This window comes from Camelus bactrianus, chromosome 16 (assembly GCF_048773025.1).
Source record: "Camelus bactrianus isolate YW-2024 breed Bactrian camel chromosome 16, ASM4877302v1, whole genome shotgun sequence".
In the NCBI taxonomy this organism is placed as follows: domain Eukaryota; kingdom Metazoa; phylum Chordata; class Mammalia; order Artiodactyla; family Camelidae; genus Camelus; species Camelus bactrianus.
Window position 1 is genome coordinate 33951190 of NC_133554.1, and position 15378 is coordinate 33966567.

At 56.1% G+C, this 15378-nt stretch overlaps 1 protein-coding gene across 1 annotated transcript; it reads left to right on the top strand.

Moving 5' to 3' along the window:
• Positions 1-453: 453 nt before the first annotated feature.
• On the top strand, positions 454-15150 carry SAMD14 (sterile alpha motif domain containing 14). The gene is made up of 10 exons (XM_074343023.1): positions 454-897; positions 4525-4579; positions 8995-9161; positions 9511-9799; positions 10530-10617; positions 10708-10782; positions 10895-11054; positions 12294-12413; positions 12500-12655; positions 13448-15150. The coding sequence occupies exons 2-10, from the start codon at positions 4537-4539 to the stop codon at positions 13601-13603; spliced, it is 1254 nt and encodes a 417-aa protein (XP_074199124.1). The 5' UTR covers positions 454-897; positions 4525-4536; the 3' UTR covers positions 13604-15150.
• Positions 15151-15378: the final 228 nt, after the last annotated feature.

The window sequence follows — 15378 nt, forward strand, 5'->3', positions numbered from 1 at the left end:
ATGTGCTCTCCCGGGGCTGAAGTGTCCTCTGTGAACCAGGGCTTACAGCACCAGGGCTCCTTAGGGCCCCCGGACTTGTCCATCCACCCTGACAAAGCCACAAGCCCCGAGGGCCTACACCGGATGGGTCCTGTTCCCCTTGGTTCCCTTGGGCCTCGGCACACCCGACTGCTCTGTTGACTGCTTGAATCAGGAACCCTCACAGATCTTGCAGAGGAGTCAGAAGCCCCGTGGGTCTTAAGATGGGGCCACCTCTCTGTCTGCTCCCACCTGCCCGACTGCCACCGGCCGGCCGAGGAGTAGCGGCAGCTAGAATCCTCTCGCCCGGCCTCGGCGCGGGGCCGCCTCCTCCCTCCCCTGTACTCCCGCCGCGTCCGCCCCTCCCTCCCTCCCGTTCTTTGTCTCCCGGGCGCCTGGCCTCCCCGCCACGCGCCCCCGCATCGCCCCTTCCCCGGTGAACCCAGCGGATCCCCGCGGATACGACGCTACGAGTATCCGCCTGCCAGGCGGGGGACCCCGCGTCCGGCTGGGCCTGGCGAGCGGGCGGGGCGGTCGTTCCTCTCGCGCGCTCTCTCTCTCTCTCTCTCTCACTCACACACGCACGGAGCATCTTCCCGTTAGGTCTCCTGGTCCAGCCCCGCCCGCCGCACCTCCTGCTTCCTGCAAACCTTCTCCTTCTCTCTCCGAACTCCACTCCCCCCACATACCCTCCGACTCCAGGACCCACCTCGCCAACCCCTACCCTTACTCCCGGGATGGAGTGGATGGAGCCAGCCCAGAGCCCCCCGCGGCCGGGGTGACAGTCCCTCACCCATCTCCCGCCTGGCCTCCGCCCCCAGCACCATGGGCCTGAGGGGTTCCCGAGGCGCCGGACGCTGAAGATGACAGATGCTGGAGGTGAGAGGCCGAGACCCCAAGGACCCCGAGGTGGATAGGGAAGCGGAGCTGGGGATCACTTGGGCTCGCGGTGGGACCCGGAGTGGGATTGGTTGGGGAGAAGCGACAAGGGCCTTTCTTTCCCTATCCCTAGGGGGGCCGCCTGGAGCTGGGGTGCTGGGCTGTCAGGGGACGGGATGGAGATAGGATTTGTGTCCCTAATCCTCTCCCTCTGCCCGCCGCCCGCAGAAATTAATTTTTTAAAAAAACTGGTGTTGGGGGAGGGGGAGAGCTTAACTCCATCTTGTCTGGTGCAGAGTTGGACTGATGGATTGGACAGAAACTAGCCACTTGGCTCTGATTGAGGGACAGGGGCCCTGGGAGTGCAGAATGTGCCCTGTCCTCCACCCCACCCCATTTCCAGCGGTGCTTGGAGGAGGATCCGACTGTTGCCAGATGCCCCCAGCCTGGGCCTTACGGGAGGGGATCACCACTTTCTCTAGCTCCACACTGCCTCGCCTACCTCGCCTACTGCCTCCTCTGCCGTCCATCCCTCCCTGAGCTTTCCTTTCGCAGTTGCACTTCTCTCTTGGGCTCCTTCTCTTCCAGGGCCCCTTTCCTCTTTCCTGCCCCTCCAGGGGCCGCCCCTGTCCTGGCAGGCAGGCAGCTGGTGCCGTCTTCTCCACCTCTCCCTTGGGCCTCACTCAGGGCTGCTGGAGCCCTGTCTCTACTGCTGTGTCCCCTGGCCCCACAGCTCCAGGCTCTTCTCTTGCTCTTTCTTCCTCCTCTCTGCAGCTCTGTGAATGGACTCTCCACCAACCTGTCTCTGACCTGCTCCCCACTCCCTCTCCAGGGTTTGTGCCCCCTTTCTTTCTCTTTCTCCTTCCCCGGATCCCAGGAGTTCACCTGCCTCCCTTTCTCCCACAGAAGGGTCAAAGGTTGTTGGTGTTCCGTCTCCTCCTCTGGGAATGAGGAAGTTTTGGGAGGAAGGAGTGGACTCTGGCCTGGTAGAGTCCGAGCCCAGACTGTGTCCAGAAAATAGGTTCATTTCCACCTTGCCGCAGTTACCTGCTTTGAATGTGTGTGGATGAGTGTGTGTGGGGGGGGGGGAGCGGGGATGAGTAGTGTTGTAGGAGTGTAAATGAGGGTTGTTTAATTTTCCAAGATGCAGTTTTGGAAGAAGGAGGGGTTGGGTGGGAAGGGCCTGGTGACCTCCTGATGTGATGCTTCCCAGAGTTTCCCATGGGACAGTGTAGGGAGGGCCCCCCCCCCCCATACACAGCCCAGGGAGTTAGTTGTTGAAGGGTGAGAAAGAAAGATTCAATTTGTGCTGACTCAGGATAGATTGGGCGCTGGTGTGAGTTAGAAGCTCCAGCTCACCCCAGAGGGTAACTGAAAGAGGACTACATCCACAAGAGAGTCTCCACCCTAGACTAGGACCTTGAATAAAGAACACCAGGGCTCTCCATTCTCTGGTCGGTCGACTAAGGGAGGAAGCACTGCTACTGCCCTGGGGGAGCCTCCCTTCTGATGGGAGAGGCATTTCTTGTCATCAGGGAGTCCCTAGTCTGATGGGGATACTGGTCCCTCTCCTGGAGTTCTCATCTCATGTGGGGGAGATATGACCTAGCTAGGGAATCAATGAAATAAGAAAAATTACTCATTTCCTAGTGGTGGGGGAGGGTGGATTTAGAAATTATGTAGACAAATAAGAGGAAGGAGAGCCATCTAGGACAGTCTTCTGGAGGAGGTGGAAGCTGGATCCTGATCAGATGAGGCTTTGCGATTGAATGAGGGAATTTGGTTCGTTCTTAGGGGTAGCCTCTCTTCCCACTGGCCTCTTCAGGACAGGAAGAGAGATTCTAGAACTTCTTTGTTACTAGCACCCAGAGTTCAAGAATGGTAGGAGTGTTCTTGGAGGGCCCATATCCCAGGCCCCTTCATGCAGCTCATTTCCTGCTTCCAGCCTGGGGTGGGGGTAGTTTTGAAGCTTATCCAGTCCTAGCAAGTATGGAGCTGCTCTCCTCCCTTGACCCCTGTCCCTTCTCCTAGGAATGTCCTTTCTAATGAGCAGCCTTCAGGACTGCAGATTACCACCCAGGATAGAGCTGACAGGCAGGAGACTGGGGTCAAGGTTGAGTTCTGCCTCTTATCTCCTGCATCTCAGTTTTCCCTATCTGTAAAGTGGGGATACAAAGAACGCCAAGCCTGGCCAACTCACAATGAGATGACATCTATGTAATAACAGAAGAGGAGAGTTGGAAAAGAACCCAGCAGGCATGTGGCCTAGCTTCCCTATAACTGTCAAGGGTATGGCCTAGTCCAGTGCCCTGCCCTTCTTATGGGGACCTAAGCGTTAGAAGTAATTGGAGAGGGTGAGGTTATAGCTCAGTGGTAGAGCACATGCTTAGCAGGCATGAAGATAATCCCCAGTACCTCCGTTAAAAAAAAAAGAAGTAATTAGAGATCATGTCCCAACCTTGCAGTGTGCCCCTGCCCCTGAGCTTCCGCTCTCTCCCCTCATCTGGCATTCCCCTTCCCCTCTAACCCGCAGGCCTTGGTTTAGGGATGCTGCAATCCTACATCTGCTAGGAAGCCTGCCCGAATTGTTTCAGCTACATCTATCCTGCTTCCCCACCTGCCCTTCCTTTCTTGTTTCCCACAAACAAAACAAAACAAACCCCCTACCCATCCATACGTCTTCCCAGAACAAATTTGACGCATCACAGAGATTTGGCTATCCACTGTTCTGCTGTGAGTACTTCTCATACCCTTCTGCATCTGCGAGTCTGTCGAGAACTGTGAGAACTGTGAGAACTGTGAGTTTGTCAAGAAAACAGTGGCCCTGCTGATGATGCCAGCTTCCTGAACAGCTCATGTTCAGGAAGGCAGGTGGTGAGCACACCAGTGATGGGAGTCGGGGGAGGCAGGACTGGGTGATGGATGGGAAGATGGATGGATGGATGGTATAAACTGATGGATGTAAAAATGGGTGGATGGTTGGGTGGGGCTGGGTGTTGGCTGGATGAGTGGTTGGAAAGATAGACGGTTGGCTGGATGGATGATGAATGGGCGAATGAATGGATGGGTGAATGGCCAAGTAGGTGCATGGATAAGGAGGGAGGGAGATAGATGAGCAGATGGAAGAGACTGGGTTCTGATTCAGATTTTGCCATTAACTTGTTATGTGATCTTAGGTCAGTCATTCTCTCATCTGCTTCTTTATTTGTAAAATGAGAGGATTGGATTTAATCATCTCCAAGTTTTCTCCCAAATTTGATGTTGGACAATTTATGATGATTAAAAGTTTTAGGGAATGTTAATGATGGAAAGGCCCAAGACAGTGAAGGGGGAAGTTCCATGACCCATGTGGAGCAAATCAGCTTGAACCCGGACCACAGGACTCAGCCTGTGTCTACACCCTGGACTTGCTTCTGCCCCTACCCTTCTGCTTCTGCCTCCTGCCCCAACCCCACATCTGGGGTATGGTTCAGATGACTTCTCTTCCAGGGGCCAGAGGGAGAGTTGTAAGGGAAGATGAGAGGCCAGAAGGCCCAGAGCTGGTGGTCATCGGCACCTCCCTTGCCTCCCTCCACCAAATGGAACCTCTTATCCAGGTCTTTTTCTCTCTTCCCTTGTCCTCTTCAGCTCTCTTGAGTCATGGCTTCTTCAAAGCTCCGAGAACCTGCGGATGAGGTTTTCGGTAAGTTCAGTTTGGCTCTATCTCTAGCCAAGGCTATTGGGCATTGGGAGGGAGGAGTCCCTTGGAGTCGTGTGTGTGTGTGTGTGTGTGTGTGTGTGTGTGTGTGTGTGTGTGTGTGTGTGTGTGTCTTGTGGCCTTCTTTGTCACCATTGTCTGAGTGATATCCAACTACAACAATAATAATAAGGATGCCCATTATCAAGTGCCTGTCTCAGGCCAGGTACCAGGTTAGCACCCCCATCTCACATGTGCTGCATTATTTAACCCTCACAATACTGCTAAGAAGTGTGCCCATTTTGCAGACAGTGAGCCAAGGACACAGTGTGTGGAAATGACTTTGCTTTAAAGGTTACAGGGCAGGTTAGTGGCAGAGCGAGGACTAGAAATCCCGACTGCCTACCTCCCTGCTCACAGTCACTGTGCTGCACACCTGGATCCCCTAGCACAGCTGACACACATTACCTCCAAGTCACATAAATAAGGGAACTTACCTTGCAGTGATGAGTGTGCAAGAAAATAAAAAATGCATAACACACACTCAGCGTCAGCACCCCTAGGCTGACCCTCTGTACACACTGGGGTGCATGGACACACCTCCTGCACCATCACTTACCCGCTGCAGTCTTTCTATTGTGTAGACTAGAGAAAGACCACTGATGGGGCAGAGTTCCCAGCATGCACTGGGGTGGAAAGGCTGTTTCCTGACTGGATTTGGTGGAGGAGTCAGTGGGCAAAAGAATAGGGAGGAACATGAGGGAGAGGTGGAGACAGAAAGCCGGTACTGTATGTGCAGGCTTTAAAAGAACTCAGCCGGGAGGGGCTCCTATGTGCCGAATGCCATGGGGCCCCCAGCTTCTCCTCCCCAGCCTTCTCATCTCCACCTTCCTTACCCTCTCCTCCTCCCCCTCCCCCACTCACCCCATTCTCCCTTGTGACAGCCACAAGCCCTGGCAATGCCTGGAACTGTGGCTTCCCCCTCCCGGCTCCTGGGGAACGCTGCTTTCCCCGGTCTCCCCGGGGCCTGTGGAGTGAAGGGTTTGCCTTGGGGACTCCCCCAGCCTTGAACTGCCTCTGGGCCTCAGACACTGAGTCTCTCCAACCCCATCCAGGCCCAGCCTGACCCCTGGCCTGACAGAGGTGAGCTACCCCGTCCTTGGGCTTTTCAGCTTCCAATCCCCTCACCCGACACCCCAAACCTTCCTGTTTTCCTTCTCCTGGACCTGCTGAGGTAGCAGCTCGCCTGGCCTGCTTCCTGAAGAGAAAGACAATTAAATATTCATGGCTTCCCACTGCCCAGGGCCGGGCTAACTCCCAGGGGGAAAGAGAGATGGGAGAGGGATGGAAGGAGGTGAGGGGGGCCCAGTAGAGCAAGGGACTGGAGGAGAGGCTGGCCCCACTTTGCATGAAAATCCCCCAAGCCACTTAGGAGTCCCTTTGCTCCCTAGCCCCTCAAGGTAAGACCATGGTCTTGATGTGGCCCAGATCCAGGTGCAAAGGGCCCATCCCCCTGGCCCCAGTGGCTGGGCACCAGCCCGGTGCTGGACGGGTAGAGGGTGCCCATCAGTTCACCCTCCGCCACAGCCCCCTGAGCAGCGAGAGCTCTGGCCAAGAGACCTGCCTGCTGTCCTTAAGTCCCTTTGAACTCTGGGCCAAACTTCCCTTTCTGAGCCTCAGTTTCCCCATCTGTAAAATAAGAGTTTGGACTCACGTGTCGCTCCCATCTCGGCCTCAGAGGCAGTAGAGCGAGCTTGGTTAGTTACACACCAAGTCTCGGAGCCAGACTCCCTATAACCCTGGCCTGCTCTTCATAGACCTTCAGGGAAATTCAGGCTGCCCTGGGGATTCCCGGAGTCTCTTCCTCCTTGGGTTGGGGGTAGTTTTCAATGAAATAGTAGTTGTAAAGCATTTATAACACTCATGCACACACAGTCTCTTTCACACACACACTATTTGATGCCTATGTTAGAGCAATGAACAAAATAGACAAAACTCTGCCTTCCTGTAGCTGACATTCTAATGGATGGAGAGAGACAATAAATTAAATAAGTAAAATAAATGGTATGCTAGAGAATGATAAATGATACAGGAAAAAATTAGCAGTGGGGGTTCTGGGGGTATTTAAATTGAGGGGTCAGGGGAGTCCTTGATGAGAGGAAGCCTTTAAGCAAAGACTTGAAGGAGGTGAGAGAGAGAACCATGCAGAATTCTGTGCCAAGGGCCTTGCAGGAAATGCAAAGGCCCTGAGGCACAGGATGGGCTTGTGTGAAGAGCCTGGAGGCCAGGGTGGCTGGAGTGGAGGAAGCAAGATGGGGAGAGTCGGGGAGAGTCACCTAACAGCCTGAGTCTGGAGGCTTCTTGCTCTGTGTGAGATGGAGGTCACTGGAGGGTTCTGAGCAGAGGAGTGACACAAGCTGACATGTTTTACCAGGATCACTCTGGCTGCTGTGTTGAAAATAGACTGTAAATGGGAAAGGGAGGCAGAGGAAAGACTCACTGGGAGGATTTGTAATAATCGAGGCAAGAGGTGATGGTGACCTAGAGCAGGGGTGCTGTGAGTTCTCCCTCTCCCCTCCCTTCCTCTTTCTCCCCACATGTATGCATGTGTGTAAGCGTGTGTACACAGACACCTGTAAACAGTGTTTTATTGTGGGAAATCAAAAGCAGAGAGACTAGCACAATGTACTCCATCATCCGCCCATGTACTCATCACCCAACCTCAACAATCGTCAACTCACGGATAGTCTCATTTCATCTATATCCCCTTCCTAGTCTTCTGGATTATTTTGAACCTAATCCAAAACATCATGTCATTTCACCATAAATATTTCAGTATGTCTAGATATATTTCCAAAGTAGAACTAACAGGAATTGTGGGTGGATCAGTTTGTAGGGTGGGAGGGGAGGGGAGGAGTCAAGGGTGACTTCAGGGGTCTGACCTGAGCAGCTGGAAGGATGGAGCTGCCATTCACCGAGAGGGGCAGACTATGAAGAGCAGCTTGGGGAGTGCAGAGGTCCAATTTTCACATCTGGGTTAAAGATGCCAATTGGACATCCAAGTGGGGGTGTCACATAGGCAGATGGATTCATGAATTACCAACCGGGTCTGGTCTGAGGGAAAGGTAGCTCAGAGCTGTCTGAGTGGGGTGACTGGGTGGACAGGGGCCTTTCACTGAGCCAGGGGATGGAGAATCCACTTGAGGCAAGTTGGTGGGTTTGTTTGATAGGCTGAGTTTGCGGTGCCTGGGTGCTTTTGACCTGGCAAGTTCCCTGGCAGGTGCTGAGGTGCCCAGGCTTGGAGTTCAGGGGAGGGATCAGGCTGGAAATAGACATGGGTGGTAGTCCAGCCACTGGGATGGCTTAGGGGGTGTCTGCAGACAAGAGAAAGAGGAGCAGGCAAAGCAGGGCGGGCATGAGTTTTGGGGTGGCATCCCTGAGATCATGGTGGACAGAGTGGTGAAGAAAGGTCTCAACCCATGCTAAGGTCTGGGAAGAAACCTTTCTGCCTGGAGACTCCCAGTGGCAAGCTCAGGGACACTGCAAAGCGAAGGCTGAGTTCTCACGTGGAGCAAATGACTCTATAGGGTTTAGGCATGATCCGTTAGGTTTGCATATTCTTCCTCCCTGTCCTCATCCAGGACCTAGCCCTGGGCCACGGAACCCAGGGTGGGAGAGACAGGCTTCGGGGTCTGTGGGCTTTCCTCTCTGTTGCTGCCACTGGCTTGTGGGGGGTCCCTCTGCTCCAGTTCAACCGTGAGCACTCTAGATGCTCAGCAGTGCTGTCTCAGTGCGACCCTGAAGCTAGACTAGCCAGGCTCAAATCCTGGACCACTGCTCTCTGACCCTCAGTTTGCTCCACTGTAAAATGTGCGTAATAGCTGTCCCTAGTCCAGGGGCTGTTTTGAGTAGACGAGGTGATGTATGTACATCCTGGTGTGTACTTGACACTTCTTCACCAGTAGCCATGATGACCGTGCTCTCTCAGGCCTCATTCTCCTGTTCTTCCCTCCACAAACCTGCCCTCCCGTTGCCCTGGAGGTGCCCCGCCCCTGCCCCCAGCCTCCCTATTTCCCAGCATGTCATGTACCAGTCTTGCCAACCTCTTCTTATAAACTCCTGTCCAGACCTTAAGACCCAGTTTTGGTGGTTCTTCCTCCAACTCATCCAAACAGAGCCGCCCTGTCCTCCTCTGTGCCTGTGAGTGGTTCCATCACGCTGCTGTGTATATGAGCAGACGTGTCCAGCTCCCCAGGAGACTGTGAGAGACCTGGTTTTCCATCTCATCTGTACTCCCAGTGCCCAGCACTCAGAGACATTTGTTGAATGTCTGGGTGTGAGTGCAGGTGGCCGCTTGAGGTGGGCCTCTGGGCTTGCTGTCCTCATGTGTCTGGTCTCTGCCCCACTCCCCCGGTTTGCAGACCTGGACTTGGCTGTACCAGAGACCGTCAGACTGGACAGCAGTTTACACAAGGCCCGGGCCCAACTACTGGCTAAGGGCCGGAGACACCGGCCCTCCCGCTCGAGGCTTCGGGACAGTGCCAGCTCTGCAGAGGATGGTGAAGGCTCCGATGGGCCCGGAGGCAAGGTTGGGGCAATCCACATAACCCACCCACCCTTCTTGCCCCTGGATAATCCCTTCAAACCACAATTCCGGGGAAACCACACCCCCAGACTTCTGACTAATAAGGCTAAAAAATAATAGCTGTAGTTCACTTCTGGCTAATTTCATCTTCTCAAGGAAGGTATTATCCCCATCTTCCAGATGAGGAAACTGAGGCTCTGAGAGGTTCACTAACAGTCACACAGTTAGTAAGTGAAGGAGGCAGGATCCACGAAGAAACCCTCCCTCCAGGCCCCAGAAGGACCTAGGAGTCCCGGCTCCCCTCGGGGGAAAGGGGAGGCGGGTTGGCGGTGAGCAGCTGCCCCTCCCCCAGGTGACCGACGGCTGCGGGAGCCCTCTGCACCGGCTGCGCTCGCCTTTGCATTCGAGCCCAGGGTCCCCGGCCGGGGGCTCCTTCTGTCTGGAGCCTCCTGGGTTGCGGCGCAGCCTGGACGAGGACGAGCCGCCGCCCTCGCCGCGCACACGCTACCGGCCCCTGCACAACACCGCCTCGCACGAGGGCCTGGCCGCCGCCTCGTGCTCGCCGCCACGCTCGGCGCCCTCGTCCGACAGCTCGCCCAGCTTCGCGCGCCGCCACCCCCGCGCCGAGCCGCACAGCGAAGGTGAGCGGCGGCCGGCGCGGCGCCCCTTGCCGGCAAGCGGTCGGGTGGGCGCCGGAGTGCACGCATGGCCGACCCGAGGGACAGGGTGGCTTGGGGGAGGGTGGGGGAAGGCCACGGTTCATTCACTCGTTTCCTGAGCGCCTTAATAGGTGCCAGACACTGCTGCACACTGGGACACACAAAAGAGCAAGCAGATGCAGTCCTCGTCCTCATGGGAAGAAACGAATAATTTCTTATAGTTTAGAGGGGGAAGAAACCAATTTATCCGTTAATTAAATATATGTTTACAAGGTGTAGTAAGTGCTACGCGAGAAACAGTGAGCAGGGCAGGAGAACATGTATCAGGGTGAAAGCAACCAGTTGGGAGCATCCTGGAAGGCTTCTCTGAGGATGTGACATGGGAGCCATGATTGGAAATTGGTTAAAAGTTGGCCATGATAAAATTAACAGTGGAGTAGTGGTCCCTCCTTTTTCAGAGTGATTTATGCTTTGTATAAGGCTGTCATCAACATCCTGTTAGGTTCCATGAAATAGGCAGTTACTATCCCCATGTTTGAGATGCAGGAAGCTCAGAGAGGTGATGACTTGTCCTAGATCACACGGCTAGTGGAGGGCGCCAGAGCCAGGTTGCCTGATTCTAAGTCAAGAGAATTTCTACCACCTCACTGGCAGCTGAAGGAGGCAGACAAGCCACCACATGGGCTATTTCCTTCCTTCTCTTCCTCAAAAGATGACAGCCGGGATGCCAGCCCACCTGAGCCCGCCAGCCCTACCATTGGCCTGGATAAGAAGACTCGCCGAAAGTTCCTGGACCTGGGGTGAGTGGAGGAGGGGCCAGAACAAAAGGTTTGGGAATGGGGGTAGCACAGGGGGCAGCACTGTCCCCCTCCCTCTTGCCCTTTCCACAGGGTCACCTTACGCCGAGCATCCACTAGCAAGAGCCGGAAGGAGAAGGGCAGCAACCGCCTGTCCATGGGCAGCAGGTAAGAGGCACCCACAGCCCCTCAACCGTAGCTTCTGCCCATGGCTCCCTGTGGGCCCGGGCCCTGGCCCTCGCCTTGGTGTCCACACCCACGCAGGGTGCTCTCTCCACAGGGAGTCGGTGGAGGGGTCCAGCAGATCAGGGGGCTCCCCGTTCCTGCCCTTTTCCTGGTTCACAGACAGTGGCAAGGGCTCGGCGTCCTCTGGCAGCACCACCTCCCCGGCCTGCTCCCCTAAACACGAGGGCTTCAGCCCTAAGAAGTCAGCTTCTCAGGTGAGTCCATGGCCTTCTAGCCCCCATACGGGCCCCTCGACTCAGGTGGCTTAACAGCATACTTCACCCCAGCTTGGGCTGCGACCAGGCATCCCTGGAGTCCATTTGTCCATCCATGGAGCCATTCAGAGATTCGTTAATTCATCCAGTCTCTTGAGTTCATACACTCACTTGCTCACTCATTCATATGTTGTAGTTCATTCATTGCTTCCATTCCACACACATCACTGAGCACCATCATCCCTACTATACATGCAGCCTGGGGGCTCCTGTCTTCCTGCTAACTTCTGCTTGGCTCAGTTCTAGCCCCACGTCCTGTCTTAGGAGCTGAGCTACATACATGCAGTGAGGCTTGGGGGAAACAGGTGAACAGGACCCCAACCTAGCTAGTGCTCAGAAAGCTCACAACCCTTTGGGAGAAATGATACCACGTAACAGAAGCAACAGTGAGCATCTGCTTCTGTTCACCAGGCTCCACGGTCTACAAAACTCCAAATGCATGTTTTTGCTTTACTCTCACAAAGGCTCAGTGAAGTAGGGAGGGCAGGCACGCTCGCCCCCACTGTACAGATGAGCAAATCCAGGTCCAGAGAGAAGGGATTTGCCCACAGACCGAACTGGATTTAGGTGCCAGGCCCTATGTCCTTCAGCCTACGCTTGTTGTCGTTCTGTTACTCATGTGCCACAGGGGCAGAGGAGATCAGAAAGCTGGGAACTCAGGGGAGAAGGGGATCCCTCCTCCCATGCCCTCCTTCCATCTCTCCCTTTTTCTTCCTTCCCTTGGCCTGGGCCCTGGGGATACCATGGTGAACAGACACAGCCCAGGCCCTTGTAGAGCTCACAGTCCAGTGGGGACAAGGACTTCTAACCAGGCATTTATAGGCCAGGGTGCTAGAGGCCACAGGGGAGGTGCAAGACAGGGACATCTGACCCCGCCTGGGGAACCCCGGTCAGCTATCTAGGAAGCGATACCTAGTCTGACCTCCTCCATTCCCGCTAACTACTCTGCCTGGCTCAGTTCTAGCCCCACATCCTCCCTGAGGCCTCAGACCCTGATGCCTCCCATGAGTTGTGTCCTCCAGTTCCTGGTTCGTGCTCAGGGGCACTGAGCCTGGTGCCAAGCCTGGACATCAGCTCCATCTGGGTGAGGGTGGCGGGTCAAGGGTGACTCCCTTGGGTTTAGAGGTGAGCGCTCTCCTCAGCGCACTCCTCAGTGGAATGCACTCCCTTCCCTTCTAGGAATCCACCCTGAGTGATGACTCCACACCCCCCAGCAGCAGCCCCAAGATCCCCAGTGGTCCCCGGCAGGCGACCAAGTGTTCCTACCCCTACCACACACTGTCCCAGTCTTCGGATGAGGTAAGCAAGCCCTGACCTCTGACTCTGCCAGGTATGAGGGCACACGCCACGTCTTCCCCGCTCACTCTCCTTGGTCTCCATCCCAGTTCCTGGATGAACCTCTCCCCACTGTTTACCACTGGACCAGTCAGCAGGTAGGCCAGTGGCTGCACAGCCTCAACCTGGAGCAGTATGCCGCTGAGTTTGCTGCACGGCAGGTGGATGGGCCGCAGCTACTGCAGCTGGACGGAAGCAAACTTAAGGTGGGTCTGAGTGGAAGGGCCCCGATGCAGCCGGAGCCTGAGGCAAACTTCAAGGATTGGGATCCCCTCATCCTGACCTTTCCGCTCCCTCTAAGACCACTGCCCTGACCTCTGACCTCTAGGCAAGGCCCTTGGCCTGATCTTTACTCTGTGATGGGCCCCCGAGTCTAACTTGGAGTCCCCAGTGTGACCCCAGCCAAATTCTTCAGTTTGACTTTCAAGCTCCAGCCCAAGTCTCCAGGTTAACCTTGACCTCTCAGACTATCATATCCTCTGACTCTCGACTCTTAAGGAGTTTCCCCCGGTCAGCTCATCTGGTTCTCAGTCTTGGAGGCTGGTGGTTGTGGGAGGGAAGTGGGCGGGGTGGTGGGGCTAGGGGTGCGCTGATCTCTGCTGGGAGGTTTCTGGCCTGTTCTGCACCTTCTGCTGAGTTGTTTGGGGAAGCAGTGGTGAGGGTCTCCCAGGAAGTCTCCGGAGTGGGGAGGGGCCTTAGCCACTGACTAGCTGTGTGTCCTTGGGCACGTTGCTCCCCATCTCTGGGTCTCAGGGGGTCAGGCAGGGTCACGCTAAGGCTGAAATCCTGAGTAGAGGAAGGGGAGGGGCAAAGGGCCTGGAACCCTCCATCCTTCTCTCTCCCAACCACTCCCATTCCAAATTCCTGCCCTGAGGGCTCTGATCCATCAGTGAGTCTGGGAGGTGGCGACCTGGCTGAGTTCCAGAATCCACCTGGGCCACCTTGGGCTGGCCAGGGGGGTTGGGGCTCTTTCCCTCACCCTTGGATTCCTCCCCCAGAGCCTGGGGCTCAGCAACTCGCATGACCGGGCGCTAGTGAAGCGGAAGTTGAAGGAGCTGGCGGCGGCCGCTGAGAAGGAGCGCAAGGCCCAGGAGAAGGCTGCGCGGCAGCGTGAGAAGCTCCGGCGCAGGGAGCAGGAGGCCAAGAAGAGCTAGGGGGGCGGGGAGGCGCTGGCACCCGGCACGGGCAGCTGTTGGGCCCCACGGGCACAGGCCACCCTGGGAGGCAGGGCCAGGGCACCAGGCTTGGGCTGGTCAGGCCCCTTGCTCTCAGGAGGAACACGCCCTCTCACCCTGTCATCTGTCTGGACCCAGGTCCCTGAGAAAGGGAGACCCCAGGGAAAGTGCCCAGTCATAAATCCCATTTAAAGAACTGTTTGGCATAGGGTTCCTGGGGGACGTGGCAGATTATGGGCAGAGAAGCCAGGGCAGAATCAAGTTTGGAAGCCCAGAGGCACCTGACTCCTTCTGACCCTCTGCCCTCAGGCCAAGGTGGTGCTGGGGCAGCCAGTGAACTAGGAGGCCTGCTTGCTTTCCAGAGGCCCTGGGCTCAGAGAGGTAGGCTGAGCATCCCTGCAGGAGCAGGTAGAGAAAGTAGTTCCTTTCCAACCCTCCAGGGTGACTGGGTATTGGGAGAGCTCTGGTCTGCTCCCCAGGGAGGCCGCTGGGCACTGCGGCAAGTTGGTTGCACTCAGGGTAGACTCCCAGTCTGCACTCCTCAACAGGAGAGCAGAGAAAGCAGCATGGTTATCCCACATCACCTCTGCAAGGACTTTAGAAGGAAGGGAAGAGGAAAAGCTCCTCCTTTTCCCCTTCCCTGTCCTGTGGGTCTCAGTGGTGAGATGACACCCCTATAGGTCTGCCCCTCCCAGGGCCCATTCAAAGCCTGGTCTTTGACCCACTCTTCAAGCCCTGCCCACTTCTGTTGCTCCCTCAGAGGCTGCCTGCGCCCTCCCTGAGGACAAAGTAAACTTGGGAGCTGATGGGGACTGAGGACACCACCTACCAATGACTAGGCAGTACTGAACTGGTGAATCCGCACCCTAGCCAGGCAGAGGCAAAATCTAGGAGGTCCCCTGGAAGTCACTAAATTGGAAAGGTTCATTCACCCTTCCCATCTGTCCTTGTCCCCACTGGGGCCTCAGTGGGCTCCAGAACTGGCAGACAGTGCAGGCTCTGGTCCGCGGGACACAAGGAGGGGTCGGGGTGGAGTCTATCCCTGCAGACATGGCATCTGTCCTTGTAGGGAGGGAGCATCCAGGTATGGTGCTGGCCAGCAGCTAGCCCACCTTCTGGAGCACTGGCCGGAGTTACCAGTAGGGCTGGGGGCCTCTGATGAGAAACATCCCTCCACCTCCTCCCATCTGCCTGGAGTGGTAGACAGGCCCCAATGCATGCCTATTCTCATCATTCCTGCCCAGGGGCTGTGACCTGAGGGCCACCCCATCCTTGGGTCTCAGTCCCTTCCTCCTTCCTCTCTACTGTCTGTTCTGGGAGAGGGGCTTCAGCAGGGAACTGAGATATGGGGGCACCAGAACCATCTGGGCCCAGAGGAGGGGCTGGTGGGGAGGGTGGAAAGCTCCCAGGTCCTTGAAGCCACCAGGAGCTATCCAAGTGCCCACGTGCATGTGGAGGGGGAGGCACTACTCAGTTTATTTCAATAAACGCTTACGATGTGCCAGAGACCTTTCAGTCTGCCCCAGCTGGGGGCTGGGCTGGGCCCCAAGTGTGTGTGTGGGGCAACAGGCCGATCACTGGGTGCTGCACTGTCAAGTGTTCTGAATGGATGGTGACAGCCGCTGTTGTACCTGTGGCATGTGTGTGTCGTGTCCTGAGCTGCGATGGGTGCCTGGAGCACGTCCTGTGTTGGTCACAGGGACTGCAGACTGCGTGTGTTTGTACATATGGATCTCCCTCCCCCAGGAAAGTAG

What these genes read in the sequence shown, in the direction of transcription:
- SAMD14 (XM_074343023.1), top strand. Translation starts at nt 4,537, where the DNA reads ATGGCTTCTTCAAAGCTCCGAGAACCTGCGGATGAGGTTTTCG. An exon ending in CCGATGGGCCCGGAGGCAAG is followed by an intron (nt 9,162 to 9,510) that starts GTTGGGGCAATC and finishes CCCCTCCCCCAG; the next exon opens with GTGACCGACGGCTGCGGGAG. An exon ending in CGCCGAGCCGCACAGCGAAG is followed by an intron (nt 9,800 to 10,529) that starts GTGAGCGGCGGC and finishes CTTCCTCAAAAG; the next exon opens with ATGACAGCCGGGATGCCAGC.